This window comes from Mustela nivalis (genome assembly GCF_964662115.1).
Source record: "Mustela nivalis genome assembly, chromosome: 6".
Taxonomy (NCBI): Eukaryota; Metazoa; Chordata; class Mammalia; order Carnivora; family Mustelidae; genus Mustela; species Mustela nivalis.
In genome coordinates this window covers 141,043,447-141,062,184 of record NC_139025.1, presented here as the reverse complement: position 1 = coordinate 141,062,184, position 18,738 = coordinate 141,043,447, and the positions used below count along the sequence as shown (strand labels likewise).

Below are 18,738 nucleotides of genomic sequence, written 5' to 3'. Positions count from 1 at the left end.
GCAAATCAATCTGTGTCCTAAATTTTAGCGACACTGATTTTTACTCAGTTTTGAGGTGAAGGTCAATATATGTAGAAGTTCTATTATTAAGTTCCTGCCTACACAGAGGTATTCACTCTGGAGACCACTGCCTGTCAGTGAGCAGAATGTGAACGGTGTAGAGGGAGTTGGAGAGTATGGAGGCAAGGTGACAGAGCATGTGTTTCATGGAGAGACCAGATTCCCTCTTTGAGCATCTGATCTGTGGGACAGACCCACCTTACCACGCTCCCCTTACAAACGGAAAGGACAGAAAGACTCTAATCAGAAAACAGAACAGGTAAATGTAATACCTTTCCAAAACAGTGTAAGGGATTTTGGAAATACTGTGCAAAAGGCAGCTGCTGGTGATGTTTGAGGGATTTGTAAAATTTGAAGGGTGACATTGTGACACAGGACTTTTCCACATTGGCAGGACTGGCAAGAACCAGGAAGTACTCGGGTGAATTGTATCTTTTCAGTTTGTTTTGTGGAACTGCTTTGTAACTTGATTGAAATCCAGTTTTGTTTTTTTTTTTTTCCCCAAGATCTGATTTCCTGAGATATAATTTACATACTAGAGTTTCCTTGTTTAGGAAATAGTTGTCCAAACTTGAGACAGAGATATGGGACCATTATCATGATATAAAAGGTTTCTGTCACTCCTCTGAAGTTCTCCTGTCCTTTCTGTATCCCATTGGCTGTCCCTAACAACCATTGATCTTATTTCTGTCCTTCTAGTTTTCCCTTCTCCAAAATGTTATTACAGTATTTAGCTTTCTGCTTTTGACTTCTTGCAGGAACATACTGTTTATATTCTTCCATGAAATTTCATATATTATTTCATTCCTTTTTATTTCCGAGCGGTATGCCATTGTATGCACATGTGCCATGTCTTTCAAATCCATTCCTTAATAGTTAGTGGGAAGTGGGATGATTTACGTTTTTGATGATTTTGAACAAAGTTTCCATAAACATATATGTGCAGGTCTTCATATGCAAATCCGTTTGAATTTCTCTTGAGTAAATACTGCTAAGTGGGATTTCTGAGCTGTGTGGTCATTGCAATTGTAATTGTATGAAAGCCATCGAATGGTTTTCCCGAGTGTCTGTGCCACTTTGCATTCCTGCCAGCAATTTATGAGAGGAGAGGTAGGGGCAGAGGGAGAGGGAAGCAGACTGCTGAGCAGGGAGCCCGACACAGCGCTGGATCCCAGGACCCTGAGATCATCACCTGAACTGAAGGCAGACACTTAGCTGACAGAGCCACCCAGGCACTCCTCATGAAGCCCTTCTATATTGATTTTCTGGGGGTAAGAAAACATAGAATCAACCCAGAAAATACAACTATTTTTTTTAAGATTATTTATTTATTTATTTGACAAAGAGAGAGAACAAGTAGGCAGAGAGGCAGGCAGAGACAGAGGGAGAAGTAGGCTCCCCGTCGAGCAGAGATGTGAGGCTCGATCCCAGGACCCCAGGATCATGACCTGAGCTGAAGACAGAGGCTTTAACACACTGAGCTACTCAGGCACCCCTGAAAAAACCATTATTAAAAACAAAAACAAAAACCAAACCTCTTATTTTTATACCTTTTAAGATGTTATTGGTAGATTTTTTAGGACTTAAGAAAAGCATGTTTGCCAGGTTTCCAGTCCTGAATTGAGGATCAAATGGTGGAACACTGTCATTAACATTATTGCTTAAGCTAATAATATAAGGACTTTTTAATTATTCTAGCTACATTACTCTGTCTTCTTCACGTAGAATCAAGTGCTATTTCTAAAGCACCCATTGAAATGTCTTTTATTGCAGCAATTAGGCTTGGTTGGGCTTGGGTTCAAATTCTGCCAATTTTGAAGCTCTGTTTTTCAGCTGTAAGCATAATTAATGTTTTAGACACATAATAATATAGATTTGTCCCTGCAACTTTGGTTATCTTGAGTCACATCTTTTCACAGATTGCATTATGAGGATTTAGGCTTGGTTTCAAATTCTGCTAATTTTCAAGCTCTGATCAAATTCATTTGCAGGCATAATTGATATCTTAGGCAGATAATAATACAGATTGATGCTTACAACACTGAGAATATTGAGTCATATCTTTGTCAATGACTGCCTTATAAAGGCGTATTAAAAACTGATGTCTCAGTATTAATTTTCAGTGTTTATATAAGCAGTCTCATGGGATATAATAGTTTGGAAGGACAGAATGGATCAGACTCACATGCATATGATTATACATCACTGTGGACAGCTTTTTCCTAGTAGTTCTTGTCAGTTTTTCCTCAAGCACATTTTAATAGACCTAGCATTCCGAAGAAAATCTTCTCACCTGAGTATTTTGCTCAGAGCCCATTATATCCTCAGGTCTACAAGCCATTGTTTTATTACTCCAAGGTCTCTCAAGGCTCAACTCTGAACCTGAAGAATATTATGTTGTTCTCTGGCCTGGCTGTGTTCCAACGGTGATATTTGACAGTGATACTGTTTTAGAACTTGAAACAAGGGAGGAGGTCTACAACAAATGGTTTCTGTGGAGAAAATAGTCAACTTTAAAGAGTGTTTCAGTCATCCATCCATCCATCCATCCATCCATCCATCTGTCTTTCTTTTTTAAAAAAATGTTAATGCACCCACCCATCTTATGAAATTTTGTTTCAATCGCCCATTTTCAGCTAGCAGGATAAAACACAGGAGAGAGAGCAGGGTGGTGGAGTGGGCAGGGATGGCACAGCGGGTCTAGCTAGTGGAAGTAGTGTCCCTCTGGGGTTACCTTTGAAAATGTGTATGTTTTTGAGGGTGGCGGTGACAAGGGGCATTGCTAGTGTATGGGAGATTGAGGTTGGGGTTGGTGACTCTCATCCTATAGTGTGTAGGACAGTCCCATACAACAAAAAATGATCCTATTCTAAATGCCAGTAGTGGTTCCTGTTGAGCAATTCTGAGATAAGCCTGGGTTTCAATTTCCAGCTATAAACCTGAAAAAGTTGCATTTTCCTCATCGGTGAAATTCACTCAAAATTTGAGTGAAATATGTACTTAAAAGATCATTCTGAGCATTGCTGACAGTGAACACAGGACCAGATATGTAGTAGGATCTAGTAAAGAATCATTGGCATCATTTTTCACCCTCCAGTGGCTTCTCAACCCAGTCGAGTAAAACACAGCGTCCTCACACTGGCACACAAGGACCTGCCTGATCTGATCCCTGCTCCCCTCTGAACACACTTTCTCCCAGTTCCTCCCCTGGCTCTGCTCCAGGCCTGGCCTCCTTCCTGTTTGTCAGTCTTCCAGATAGCTCTGCCCTGCTCTGGACCTGCGCACTTCCTTGTCTGTTTTCTGTGTGGGAGGTGCTTCCCTTTCAAGCATCCACTTGGCTGTCTCCCTCACTGCTTTCGTTCTCTGCTCATCTTATCTGAGGGGGCTTTCCTGACTCATGATGTAAAGATGGCTGCCTGGCTGTCTGCCTGCAGCCACCCCTTCCCCTCAGCTCTCACTCCTTTTGCCATCACGTGACCACCATAGTCAATGTATGTTTGCTTGTTGTCTATCTCTTCCAAGTAGAACACAAGTTGGATGAAAGGAAGGACTCTGTGTTGTTCACTGATGTATCCCCAGTGGCTGTAATGCCATAGAGCCTAGATACCAGCAAATATTTATTGAATCAATGAATGACTAAAAACAGCAAAGGAAAAGGTTGTGTTGTGGTTGACAATGTTCGGTGTAAACAGAGGCTGTTTGTGTATATCATAAAGTTATACTTTCTGCTAGTTCTGTCATTTTTACACCAGATGATGGAATTGTTTACTAGAATCTCCCTATCTAAACAATTTTGACAGATGTTCCAAGAGAGAGTGCCTGCCTGGTTGTCTAAGAATTGGATTTCTCTGTTCTCCTCCATCACTTTTTTTTTTTTCTGTGTTCCAAAATTCATTCTTTATGCACCACACCTAGTGCTTTATGTAATACATTCCTCCATAATACCCATCACCAGACTTACCCAACCCTCAACGCTTCTATCCTCCAAAACCCCCAGTTTGTTTCTCAGAGTCCACAGTCTCTCATGTTCATCTCCCCCTTGATTTCCCCCAACTCAACTTGTCCTCTCCAGCTCCCAATGTCCTCCGTGTTACTCCTTGTGCTCCACAAGTAAATGAAACCATGTGATAATCAACTCTCTCTGCTTGACTTATTTCACTCAGCATAATCTCCAGCAACTTCTTTCAAGACATGTCGCCAAAAACAAAGGAAACAAAAGTGAAAATGAATTTTTGGGACTTCATCAAGATCAAAAGCTTCTGTACAGAGAAGGAAACAGCAAAACAAAGAGGCAACACATGGAATGGGAGAAGATATTCGCAAATGACACTACAAAGGGCTGATACCCAAGATCTACAAGGAACTTCTCAAACTCAACATACACAAAACAGATAATCACGTCAAAAAATGGGCAGAAGACATGAACAGACTTCTCCAAAGAAGACATACAAATGGCTAACAGACACATGAAAAAATGTTCTTCATCACTAGCCATCAGGGAGATTCAAATCAAAACCACACTGGGATATCTATCACCTTACACCAGTTAGAATGGCCAAAATTAAAGAGACAGGAAACAACAAGTGTTGGAGAGGATGTGGAGAAGGGGACCCTCTTAGACTGTTGGTGGGAATGCAAGTTGGTGCAGCCATTTTGGAAAACAGTGTGGAGATTCCTTAAGAAATTAAAAATAGAACTTCCCTATGACCCTGCCATTGCACTACTGGGTATTTACCCCAAAGATACAGATGTAGTGAAAAAAAGGGCCATCTGTACCCCAGTGTTCATAGCAGCAATGGCCACAGTCACCAAACTGTGGGAAGAGCCAAGATGCCCTTCAACAGATGAATGGATAAAGAAGATATGGTCCATATATGCAATGAATATTATGCCACCATCAGAAAAGGAGGAATACCCAACTTTTATATCAACATGAATGGGGCTGGAGGAGATTATGCTGAGTGAAATGACTCCTCCATCACTTTTAATTGAGGAAAGCATGAAAATATTATTTTTATATCAGATGGCCTTATGGGTAGGAAGATGTGATTTTCTTTGAGTATATGTTTTTAAATTGGTTGCAAATGTGGAGAAGTCATCAATAAAATTGTCCATAGCATATTAGAATTATTGAGTTGTCCTGTCTTCTTTGAGGAAGCATAATCATTCTTCAGAGAGACAATTAGTGTTTGCTGCTTTCGTTGACATAGGCTTCACTTGGGCTTGGGGAGTGCTTTGGAAGTTTCTGTTGTAAAAGAAACCACTGGCTTGGGGTTTTGAAAGTAGGGCAATGATAAACTATGTGTGATGTTTATTTGAAAGGTAGGTATTTGTGTGTAAAAGTTTCTTTTTGTTTTTGATAGGCAGAGCCATATTTCTGAAAGATTTTGCTTTGTATTCTGAAATACTTATATTGATTTGGTAACTGATGGGTATGCACAGTTTGATTAACTCGTTCTGTTTTACACCAGAAAGGGCGTAGGAAGATGTGTCTAAGGATTCTTTTGTTCTAAATTAATGTCTGTCTTTGGGCTTACCTTTTAGTCACACTTTTATATCCTAAGATGGCTTCTATAACATGCCATTTACTCAAGAGGGATACGATTTTTAGTGGAATTTATCATCTTTCCCTAATTCCATACCTCTGCCAGTAAGGTTCTAAAGATACTTCAAGTGTTCTGCTTCTGCAGGTAGTTTCCTAGAAGAAGTGTCTTTAAATGTGATAATCATGTTCAGCAGGACATTTGAGGTTTGGCAGTTGTTCTGCAATGTAGACACTGGTTTAGAGGTCAGTGTGTGTGGTTTAATAGGAGGCCATTAAACTCAAGTGTGCGAAGAAGTAAATTACTTTCTATTACACTTGATATGTATTGTTAGGGGTGTGCATTTGTTTATTGGACAGTGCTTGATTTTCAAAATTTAGGTCTGTAGTTCCATGACAGATAAGAAATATTCCAATAAGGAATCAAGAAAATTGAGTGTCTGTGTTTATGGGTGTGTGTGTGTGTGTGTGTTTGTGTGTGTACATGCATATATGCACTGGCAAGTGGTGGGGAGCAATTTTGTCAAGAGATAATCATTCATTGAACACTGTAGCCAGAAAAACATATACCTTTAGCAAGATATTACGTCTGTCTACCTCTTACCATGATCAAGTGTTCTCAGCTTGACCTACATCCTTCCCATTCAGCCTAATTTTATCTTTTGTCTTCAGTTTTTCCTTTCCCACACCCTTCAAAATTTACCCCAGTCAGGTTTTTTTTTTTCCCGTTTCTGCCCCCACAACAAGTCATACGCAGATGACCAAGAAGCTCCATTGCACCAGTGGGAGCTCTCAGGACTGGTGTTATCTACAAGCAGGTCTTGAAGCTCTTGACCACTTCCTCTATACAGTGCCCTTCCCTTGTTATCTCTGTTTTGGTTTCTAGTTGTCATAAGGTGACACCACACTTTTTTTCATCCTCTGGCTATATCATCTTAATGTCTTTCGCAAATTTATCCTGCTCTAACAGACTGCTCAGTGCTGGAGGTCCTTGAGGCTCATGCCATCTTTCCATTTCATACTCTTCTTGGCAAGGTCATCCATTATTATGCCTACAGTGACCATAATCTGAACGCCAATCTCTCCAAACTCTTTTTTCTAGACCTGATCTGTCAGCTCTATAGTCATGTACTCAGCTACCCAAATGGCTTCTCCAGCTGAACTTCTGAAATACAGAGAAACCAAGACTGATCCCACAATCAATGAGTGAATAGCTCTAGTATTTTTTAATTGGGCTCAGCTCAATCCTGACATCCTCCTCCCTCTCATTCCTTTTATTGAGTCCTGTTAACTCAATATCATTACTGTTGTTCAGTACCTCCCTTCTTTACTGATAAAACAATAAAAGAGCAGAATCAGAAGAACATAGGTCTAAGCAACACAATTGGCTTCAAATAGTTGACATACATAGAACCCAAGAATTGCAGATAGGCCATAAGGTGGATCATAAAGAAAGCCTCCATTTGCAGAGGAATGGAAAACATATGGATTTTCCCTTCTGACTCAATTCTTAGGAATTAAGCTAGAAGTCAATAACATGAAGATAACTGGGTAATCCCATTTATGTTTTAGAATTAAGCACTATACCTCTAAAAAAATAAAACAAACAAAACCACTACCAACAAAAACTCTCCTATAGAAGAACTTAAAATGGAAATTAGGACATATTTTGAGTTATGTGGTAATGAAAACATGACACACCAAAACTTGTTTGATGCAGCTCATTTAGTGCTTAGACGGAAATTTGTAGCATTAAATGGATAAATAAGAGACTAGTAGAGTCCAAAAATCAGTATCTAATTTTCTATTTCAAGAATTTAAAAAAAAGGCAACAAAAAATGGCAAATCAAACACAAAGGGTACAGAAAGAATGAATGAGTTTTTTTTTTTTTCTGTCCAATCCCTTTATTACCATGAATGTAGATTTGTAAACTTACACTCACAGTGGCAGCTTGTCTTCAGAAAGCTGTTTGGAATAAAAATTAATGTACTTTCAAGCCACAAAAAGGTATGAAGGAAATGTAAATAAATATTACCAAGTGCAAGAAGCCAGTTTGAAAAGTCTGTGTAATATATGTTTCCCCTCATCTCGATCAGTTTCTATTACCCAGAACCACACCAAATAAATATACAATCTACACACCAGTAGTTTTCTAGGCAAGTACAACTTTAAGATTCTTCCCCTAAGATACCACTTCCAGGTGAATTACAGCCTTCAGTCCTTCCCCATGTAGAAATTCTAGAGTCCACATTCACACACACTCATGGCTTGTGTCTACCAAAACTAATTTTAAAACATATTAAAAATTGGTATGATGGGGACACCTGTGTGGTGTAGTCATTTGAGTGTCCAACTCTTTGTTTTGGCTTAGGTCATGGGATCAAACCCCACATCAGGAATCAATACATAAAATCAACAAAGGAAAGTTAGCTTTAGAAAAGTTAATAAACTAATAAAGCCTTTGAGAGCCTGATCAGGAAAAACAATATAGAAAATATTACCAATATTCTGTTACTTATTGAATTGGAAGCCCCATTCAGTGCAGAAAGGAAAAAGCATAGGTATTTTAGAAAAGATGAAACAAAATTGTTATCATTTGAAAATAATTTAGTGGTCTACATTGAAAACTAAAGTTATAATTTACAGAGAAATTATTAGAATTAATAAATGACCTCAACAAGATGTTAGGAATTAGAATCCATGTATAAAAGTCAATTGTTTTCCTCTGTAGTAGCTACTGAAAATGAAAATATAATACAAATATCAATTACTGTAAAACCATGAAGTACCTAGAAATTAATTTGACAAAATATGTGCAAGTTGCCTATTATGAAAATGTATACAATGTAACTGATGATCAGTTAAAGACTGTTAAGAGTTATATACCATATAATTTAGTGTTCTTGCTACTTGATCTTTACCCAAATCAGCTGAAAACTTATGTTTCCACAAAAATTTGTGCACAAAAATTTATAACAACTTTATTCATAATTACCATTCAAATTTATTGAAGCAACCAAAATATCCTTCAACAGCTGAATGGATAAACAAACTGTGGCAATCCATACAATGGAATATTATTCAGCAACAAAAATACGTGAGCTATCTATCAGGCCACAAAAAAGTATGAAGGAAATGTAAATAAATATTATTAAGTGCAAGAAGCCAGTTTGAAAAGTCTGTGTAATGTGTGTTTCCAACTATATGACATTCTGGAAAAAGCAAAAACTATAGAGATAGTAAAAAGATCAGTGGTTGCCAGGGGTTGGGGGAGGGGAGGAGGAATGTATAGGTCAAGCAGAGGAAATTTTTAAGGGAGTAGAAACTATTCTGTATGATACTGTAATGGTGGATTCATGACATTATACACATGTCCAAACTCAGAAACGTATACTACAAAGAGCGAACCCTCAGGTACATTATGAACTTCAGTTAATTATAATATATCAGTAATACTTCATCAGTTCTAACAAATATATCCCATTAATGACAGATGGCAATCATTGGAGAAATGTTTTTGGGCAGAAGAAGAGATATATGGGAACATAGTTACTTTTGTGTAATTATTGTATATATCTAATATTGCTCTAAAAATAAAAAAGTCTATTACCAAAAAAAGACATAGAAAATAACCATATTCATGGCTAGGAAGATAACAGTATCTTGAAGCTGTCCTCAGATTAATTTGTAAAGCAACTGCCAACTAAAATATTCACTACTTTTATTTGGGGTGGCAGTATTAGACAAATATACGCAGATCTGAAATTTATATGGAAGAGCAGAGAAAAAGGAAACCAATCAGAAGAACCACAAGAAGATGGGACCTTATGCAGCTGGATATCAAACCTGTAGTGACTATGTGATATTGGCACAAGTATCAATAACTAGGTATGGACCTTATATATGGAAATTATATATCTAGTTAAGATGGCCTAATATATCACTGGGAGGTAGGGTAGGTTTTATTTGAAATTCAATTATGTACACAGATGGAAAACCAAAATCTCACCCCGCCCCCACAAAACCACACATAAACAATTTAGGATAGAACAAATAACTGTGAAATGCAAAACTTCAGAGCTTTACCAAGAAAATAAATGAAAATATATTAGTGATCCTAAGGATTTTTAAATTGTACCCACCATATACATGCCACACACACGAACATAACATGCAAAGAAAAAAAATATTGGTAAATTGAAGTCATCAAATTTTTTCAGATGTGGATCTCGACACCTAATTTTTTTAAAAAGCTATACATAGGGTGGAGAGTTTTTCAGCTGAAAGTACCAAGGAAGCATTATCAAAATTTTGAAAGTACTATTTCAGATAAGAGAAAACAAAGTGATCAACCAATAGAATAATGGGTCCACTTTCACAATTTCAGATTGGCAAATATTAAAAAAAAAAAATCTTGCAATAGTAGTTACAGGCAAAGAGATTGCACAACAGAACTTATTGGCTGATGTTAAATATATTAATTAATATATCTATTTTGGAAAACAGTTTGGTAATACCTAGCTAGTCAAGTTTAGGACACACATAACTTACAAGTCAACAATTCAACTCCGAGATAGGGTGTTTCTCAATGAGGTCTTATTGTTAATTTGGGCAGGACACTTGTCTCTTGTAAGATACCTTTCGTAACTCTGATTTGCTCCCACTGTGTATAAGTTATGCCCCCAGCTTTGGTCATTAAAACAACCATTCCTTGCATGTTTCTAACCACTTTTAGTGGGACAGTCCAGAGATGATGGAAAAAACTCTAGGGAAAAACTAACTTTAGCACCAGAAGAAAGTCGAAGAATAGTTTTTATAAAGTCTGCTTACCTCTGTTTTTAGTAGTGAAATGGAGTACCTTCAGAATCCAGCTGCAGGAAAATTAATAATTAAATTATAGCATCTTCTCACAACAGAATATTATACCATGAACTATGAAACCCTGCCTTTAAGTTACGAGGTATTAAGAGACAGCTTTGTGTAGCTCTAAAGAAAGCATAAGAGGCAAGAAGATATTGGAACTGTCTGTGCAAAACATCTAAGCCTTGCCTCTTGGCAGCCTGGTGGTTGGAGGATATCAGTGTGTTGGGACAGACAGGCATTGTGACAGGACATGAGGGCTTGCGCAAGTTGGCGTAGATTTGATAGGTGAGGAAATATGGTGGACACAACCTGAAGTGTGAGTGGGGTGGTAAGGAGGTGGTGAGCATTTTGCTGCCCCTGACATAGGTGTTTGAGGAACTTTCTGGTGTGATATGTGCTAGGAAGGGTGGTCTTTGTTGAGGGGCTGTTTATGGATGGTAAATGGATGGTTGGTAGTGGTTACTTTCTCTTTTCTGGGCTAAATGCAAAACTCTTGGAATAATTTAAAAAAATATTTTAAATAATTTTCCTTTTTAACTCACCCATGAAGAGAAAGCAAACTTTTTTTAATATTTTATTTTGAAGTCATCTGTGCCCTGAATCTGAGGTTCAAACCCACAACCCTCAGATTAAGAGTTACGTGCTTCATCAGCTGAGTCAGCCAGGTCTCTCTAAACCTCTTTTTTGAATACAAATCTTCTGCTTCTATTTTCCTGTCCTAGGACGTGCAAAGTAGAAACTGAGACTGATCCTCCCATGGTCACTTGAGTGCTACATATCTGCTTGGTTTGCAGAGGATGGCGGGACTGGGCTATAGCTAATCAGGCCTATGGGATCACATGTGGTCAAGTGCATTGCTCTGTCTATCCCCCTTTTGAGCTCCCTTCCACCATATTGAGTGGGCTTCTCCCACTACCTGAGGATCTAAAATTTATTACATGGTATAGAAGTTACCACTCCCTTGCTTATCTTCCCCACTAGGCTGTGTAATTTGGTCTGTGGGTAGGTCTAAAGGAGTCATGTCTAATTTGTCTTTGTTTTCTTGGGGCCTTGCTGTGTGCCTGACACAGAGCATGTGCTCAATCACTATTTACATATGAGGAAATCAACGATAGTAATGAATCCATTCAGGTTCATACAGTTTTTATCAGTGTCTTTGTTGTAAGTTCTCTTCAGTGTATAATTTCATTAAAGTCAGAATTTCTTTATTTGTTTAGGATTTTTTGGAAAGAAACATACTGTAAATGAAATTTCTATCTATATGATTTCACTGAAAACAGAGAGATTTAGACAGGTGTAGACTTTTCAGCCCAAGTCTGATACTAGCCTTAAATCTAAATGTGTTTGTCTCTGTCTTTTTTTCAATGAAGATGGAAGTTCTGGTGAATCCATGTCATGTGAGTTTGGGGGTTGGTGAATCTGTATCTAGGATACAGGTCATCTCTTTTCTTCCTGATGAATAGTGGACAGGTTACTATCACTCTCATGGAATGGGAGAAGCAATGAGGAGGGAAGAAAGGATTGGCGTGGACTGGACTGTAGCTAGTCAGGCCTATGGGATCACATGTGGTCAAGTGCATTGCTCTGCCTATCCCCCTTTTATCTCCTTCCACCATATTGGGGTACCACAAAGACAATAAGATGTTTGCTGAGTATTCGTGGTGTGGCTGATATTATTTGTAGCTTTCCAGAGCGGGGAGGGGTAAAGCAAGGAGCATCTGTGGTTCAAGTACCCATTGATGTTTGTCTCCCATGTTTTATGTCCAAGGGCAACTTCAAGGCTGAACCTGCAGCAGTGGGATAACACCCCAGATAATGATGTTGGCTGAGTGTCTTCCAGTTTTTTCCCCACTCCTGTCAGGGTCAGCAATGAAGTGAGGCGCGGGCTTACATTTAGGGGAAATGGAATGAGAAAGCAAAGAAAAAAATTAAGAGGGAAGAGGAAAAAAGAATGTGAGAATGTAGAGACGTCACATGGAAGTCTGAAATAGTCAAGTATGGAACAGTCTCACTGTCGTGCTCAGTCATCCCTAAGATCAAAGTGAAAGAAAGTCATTTTAGAATAAAGGATGCATTTGCTGGAAGAGGAGTCTCCAGACTTTTCTCCTGGGTCCCAGATTCATACCACACTGGATAGTCCACAGAAACCTGATCACAACTGGTTCTGGCAGAATTCTGTCTCTCTGAAGTGCTCTCACAGATACAAACATTTGTTTCTTGGCAACATCACCATTATGCACCAGGTGGCACCCATGAAATGACATGAAATGATGTTAGACTGTTCCCCTTTCCTTGCTTTTCATGGTCTCTGTAATCTTCAGAGACCCATCTCACATCTGTCTTCTCCTCTCCCATAAATTCTCTCAATCCTTCAAAGCCCAGCTGAAAATTTCTTTTCCTTGTCTGGGTTTCCTGACGATATAATCTGTATCTTCCCCCTACCTTTGTTTACACAGCATGTCACTTTTGCTGTCATGGAACACTAACCTCATTCTGCTTTCTCTAGAAATCTGTAGAGGGAGAAAGGGTTTGGAGCAAATAGGGAAGGGAAGGCAAATGGGTAGTCGGCAAAAGTGTCACTGAGTAAGACCCTGAGAAGATCATTAGCTTCCAAGACCTTATTAACTGTCCACTGGCCATCTGGCTCAGAGTACCACCTCATGATAACCCAATACCCATGAGACTGAGCTAGAAATTACAAATGGTGACTCATATGCAATGAGAATGAAATACTATGTAGACTCTCATATTTATTTTGATATAAACAGCTCACTGTGTCATTATTGTCAAGTTATTTGGGAAGTCAAATCATAATGAGCATCAACTTCATTAAAGTGGAGTGAGCAATAATTATATCAGGGCCTAGAAATACTTTGGAGAGCCTGTTGGGTGTATTGGCTCCCTGAAGTCAGCCTGCATTACAAGTCACATAGAATCAGGAGACTGTTTTGTGGACTCAAATGCCTGAGAAGAGAATGGTGTAGATAGCCATCCATCTCCCAATAGCGATTGAATTCCGAATGAGGACTTGACATACTCACATTTTGTTGGCTTGGGCCAATGACATAATGCCCACATGCCAACCTGCCTAGGCCATGAGGCCAAGGTTCTTAGAGTCCTGTGGGCTGGGCTCTCTCTTCCCTCCATAGGGTTCAGGAGTAAGTACAAACTTTTATCCAGGTCTTCTTGCATGACCTTGTCCTCTTTGGGATTGACACACTATTTGATTAGCTGTGTAATTATCACTTTCAGTCAGGATGAGAACCTCACATGGTTGCCCGGCAACCAGATTTTCTCCTTTACATGACTTTGTATGTCTGGCTTCTGATGGATGAAAGGTGGTCTTACAGTTTTATCCTGCTTGCTGTCATCACCAAAACTTGGGGATAGGAGGTGGCAAAGGGCACCTTTTTTATTGCCAATCCCATCCACCATTTTGTATTTTCATTGGTTGTTTAGAAGTTGGCATCTCTCTCTCTCTCTTTTTTTTTTTAAGATTTTTTAAAAAATTATTTGACATACAGAGATCACAAGTAGGCAAAGAGGCAGGCAGAGAGAGAGGAGGAAGTAGGCTTCGCTGAGCAGAGAGCCTGATGCGGGACTCGATCCCAGGACCCTAGGATCATGACCTGAGCCAAAGGCAGAAGCTTTAACCCACAGAGCCACCCAGGCGCCCCTTGAAGTTGGCATCTCTTATTAGACTGGGAGCTCCTGAGGAACAGACACCTTTTTTTCTTTCCATTCCAGCTTTCTGCACATCTCATTTATGTGGGAAAAAAAAAATATATATATATATATACACACACACACACACACACATTTTAAAATAATCATTTAAGTGGTGGGAAGAAGGAGAGGGAGAGCAAGAATCTCAAGCCAATTCTGCATGTTGAGCGTGGAGCCCTGCGTGGGGTTCAGTGTCAGGACTCTGAGATCATGACCTGAGCTAAAACCAAGAGCTGGACACTCAACGAACTGAGCCACCCACAGGCCCTTACGTGAAATATATTGACTCATGTTTCTCCACAGCTGATTTTCAAGCCACAGGCCATGCTAGGTACTGTGGGGCTGCATGAATTGCCGCTGGGTTGGGGAAGGTGGTGATACATGGAGGCCTGGGGGAAGGAGGGCGGGCTCTAAAGGAATTCCTAAGTGTCAGGTTAAATACAGTTAAGGAGACCCAGGGGTAGAGTAGCTTCTTTTTTCTTCCTTTTTTCCCCCCTTGCCTTTGTTCTTCTCACTTCCTTCCCTGGTACTCATTTTATAAGATACTCTCTTCTGCTTTATAAAGTCAGGTATTTAGAAAATACAGAAAGTTGCCTCTGGTTCCCCTCCTTGGTGTTGATGGTGGTGGAGTTGAGCATAGGCCCAGATTTCACAAAGACAATGACGAAGATCTGAGGTGGTCCGGGCCCCTGATTCGTGCTGGATCACTGGGCAAGGTGAATGGGGAGGAGTCATGTAGCAGGTGGTCAGGAAAGGGCCTGAAGAGGGAGGGCATATCCACTCCAACTCAGGCAGGGAATAAGCCAAGTTGCTGAGTTTCATGCAAAATTTTAAGGCCAAAAAAAATGAAAGGCTTTTAGCTCAAATAGCTTGAGGGCACAAGCACCTGACATGGTTTGCATATTACCTTTGTATTTATTAGTTATTATAGTGGTTTCTACCATTACATTTCCCAGAATGAAATGAGGGCCCGGAAGGTTTAATGACTTACCTAACATCATCAAGCTGGTGTTAGAGCCAGGAGCTAAATCCAGGACTGTCTGAATCCAAGTGCAAAACTCTATGTACATCAGGAGTTTGGAAATGAGACGACTCAGAGCCGCTGATCTAAAAAAGTTGGTAGTCAAAGGGAGATTTTTCTTTTTTAAGATTTATTTATTTTAGAGAGAGAGCTCACACAAGCAGGGGGAAGGGAAGGTGGAGAGAGAGAAAGAGAAGCTCCAGGAGACTCCATGCTGAGTGCGGAACCCCCAATGCGGGGTTTGATCCCAGCACCCTGAGATCATGTCCTGAGCTAAAATCGAGAGCTGGGTGGGCACTCAGTCGACTGAGCCACGCAGGTGCCCCTCGAAGGAAGGTAGTTATTTTTGTGTGTCCACTGTGCCTTTTTAAAGGTGAGGATAATTATAGTGGTTGAATAGCCTTGTTGTGCTCAGCAACTAATAATCCTGAATGAGAGGATTATTGCCTCCTACCACCACATTGTCCATGTAGTCGCCCACTGGGGATTTTCTGAGATTTCATTTGGCAGTTGAGGTTTTAAATAACTAGTGTCGGTGCTAGCTTATGCAGATGAGTTGAGTGGTTTAGAGAAGTACCTTACCTTATTGGGAGGTTTCCAGAAAAACTACCAGCCAACCACAGAGCTTCAGTTTCGTGACCACAGGGAAGCACAGTGACAAAGCAGTACAGAGGAACTAGCTTACACCTGGCACAACTGAACAGGTACATTAATTTCTCTACCTTTCAGTTATGTGTTCTGTACTGTTAGTGATTTATCTCCAGGATCATTCCTCTCCATCACCGTGTCCACGAGACGGGCACGTCAGCTGTGTTCCAGGATCTTCTGTGGGGTTGGCCTCTTTCTTCTTCTTTCCTCCCTCCTTTCTCCTCTGTTGAGTGCCTACTATGTGCAGATGCTGCTGTAGACACCAGGAACACAACCGTCAACCGAACAAACACCCACTATCTCGTGGAGATCTCATCCTGGTCCCAATGGGGGCAGGCTACAGATATGTTCAGAGAGGGCCAGGTGTAATAGAGAAAAACAAAGCAGAGAAGGTGATTGGGAGTGCTTGAACAGAGAAGTCCGGAAAGACCTCTTCTGGCCTGGTTGCATTTACCCAAAGACCTAGAGGAGGCAAGGAATTCAAGTGTGTCGGTGCCTGGAGAAAGAGCTTCTCTAGAGGAGAGAAGAGTAAGTGTCCAGGCTCCAGGAAGGCAGAGGAGTGCCTGGTGTGATTCAGGAATAGCAGGGCAGCAGTGTGAGGGGACAGTGGGTGGGGATGTGAGTTAATTTGGAGGCTGTGTGCGTCATGTGGGCTTTCCTTTTCTGTTGGGCAAGCTTGCGAGACCATAGGGCTACTTGGGTGTACCAAAGAATGGGCTAAGAAGGATCCCTTTGGGCTCAATAATGGTGTTGCTCACAGGCAGGGGTAAGTAGTATACAGGTGGTGCTTATAACACCTGCTCTAGACCCTGGGAATAGCATTAAGTAGAAGCTTTGCCTTGGAGGAGAGCCATGGAGGAAGCATGCACAGGTCAATGAGCTGTGCTTGTGAGGATTGGGGCACTGTCCTGAGACTTCATTACCAGCCCTCTAGCTCTGTTGTGATGAAAGTATCAGAGGGAAAGGGATGGTTGGAATGAAGGAAGGGACTTGGTTGGCTGACCACCTTCATTGAGCTTTTTCCTCCAGTCTTCCTAAACACATCCCCCACCTTAATAACAATCATACTAGTAAGACAGCAATACTAACAGAAAGGCCACACCAGTATCGCTTTCTGAGAGGTTACATATAAGGACCTGTGCTTGGTACAGTATAAGAGTATTATCTCATGAGACCACATCTATTTGGTTCCCTCTACATACAATTAGCCTAGTAAAGTGTCTGGCCCAGAGACAGCCTTTCAATGAATCAATTTTTCTCCAAATAATCTGTAAAGTAAGTATCTTTTTTGGCCCTTTTGGAGATGTTCTCATGTCTTGAATTTTAAGTAAATTGTGCAAGAACGCAAAGATAGGAAGTAGAACAAGTAGGATTCGAAATTCAGTCTTTCTGACTCCCAAGTCTCGTCTTCTCCGCACAGAGCTGGGCATTCTAATTTTGAATTCTCCTGGATCTTGGCACTGTGAAAAGAGTGGAGGATCCAGGACACTCCAGTAAAAGTCTAACTCTTTAATCTCCCTTCAGCAGCCAATTATCCTGTTCACGTCGGCTTCCTTATTCCTACATCGATGATACTGATGACAGCTTGTGGGCCCCTTAACAGGAGAATGTGTGTATTTGTAAATTACAAAGTGCTAAGAAAGTGTAATGGGGACCATTATTCTTTTAAGCTACCTGCTGGTAACAAGCGTGAAAAGAGTGCATGCAAGGTGAGTGGACAGATATTACTGAGCGTGAAAAGAAAGGTTGATTATACCAGGGGTTGGCAAACTTTTTCCACAAAGGGCCAGATAATAATAGGTTATCAATTGTTAATAGATGTTCAGTTAATGTTTGTATGAATGAAGAAATGAAAGAATACAAGGGAAGATACGTAAGACATGCCATGCTTATAGTTATGATGGTAGTGTTAAGAAATGAAAAATTCACTGCTTTTGAGCAAAAGCCAGATTTAATCAAACATGGATTTGCACAGAACTTTTAAAGTTTTATGGCTGTATATGCACAATATAAGAAATTCCCCTGAGAATTTATTATTGTATTTTAGTATTTGTCTTTTATTCCCTTGTAAATATTTTATTATGTAAGTTTTGAAAACACTAGGTCTTTGACACAACTGTCATTCGGAACATGACAGATGATATCATTGCCAGTCATTGAATTACAGGGATAAATGGAATAAAAAAAAAAAAATCCTGTTCTTGAAGGATTCATGGTCTCAGGAATATGGACTTAGAATTTATTATACAAATAGCCACAGAATATAAGGTGCTATGGTTTACTCTATCCGGGGGAACTGAATCTTGATAAATTAGGAGAATTTTATTAAATGGCTAAAAGGAACAATATTTCATCTAATAAGTGGACATTATTATGAAATCATATGGTGCCTTTATGGATTGACAGTAATTTGGGTGGTAGCTAGGGCAGTTTGCAAGAATCATTTGTAAGGGCAGATTGGGGCTACCCAGATTATTAGTTCATCCTTTGACATGGAGGACATCAGAAACTTTCCAAGGATATTTCCAAGGATATTTTCCAAGCAGAGAAATTCTGGAGCCAGAGTCCCTGAGTTCATATTCCAAGTCCTGCCCTTTACTGTGTGTGTTACCTTGGACATATTTATTTAGGATCTCTCTGCCTCAGTATCCTTATTTATAAAATGGTGACGATAATTAAACCAAAAAGAATGCTGTTTGGATTGAATGAGTTAAGATATATCAGGTATATGGAAAAATTCTTGGCACATAGAAAAATCCCAATAAGTATTGGCTCTTGTTGCTTTTACTTTATGCATTGAGAAAAACTCAAAGCTTATTTTCAGCCAGAGCTAGAGGCACAAAAAGATTCAAGGGATTTCTTAGGGGTGACGTTAAC

General features: G+C 39.9%; 1 protein-coding gene across 1 annotated transcript in view; it reads left to right on the top strand.

Annotated features, from left to right (window-relative positions):
* The window catches only part of LOC309866674 (uncharacterized protein), a gene marked incomplete at its 5' end in the record, with an annotated part of 39,609 nt that extends 34,656 nt beyond the window's left edge, over positions 1 to 4,953 (top strand). The window contains one exon of the mRNA XM_082734456.1: positions 4,224 to 4,953. Within this exon, the coding sequence (XP_082590582.1) occupies positions 4,224 to 4,455 (232 nt within the window). The 3' untranslated portion in view covers positions 4,456 to 4,953. The remainder of the gene's footprint in view (positions 1 to 4,223) is intronic.
* Between the last annotated feature and the right edge of the window lie 13,785 nt (positions 4,954 to 18,738).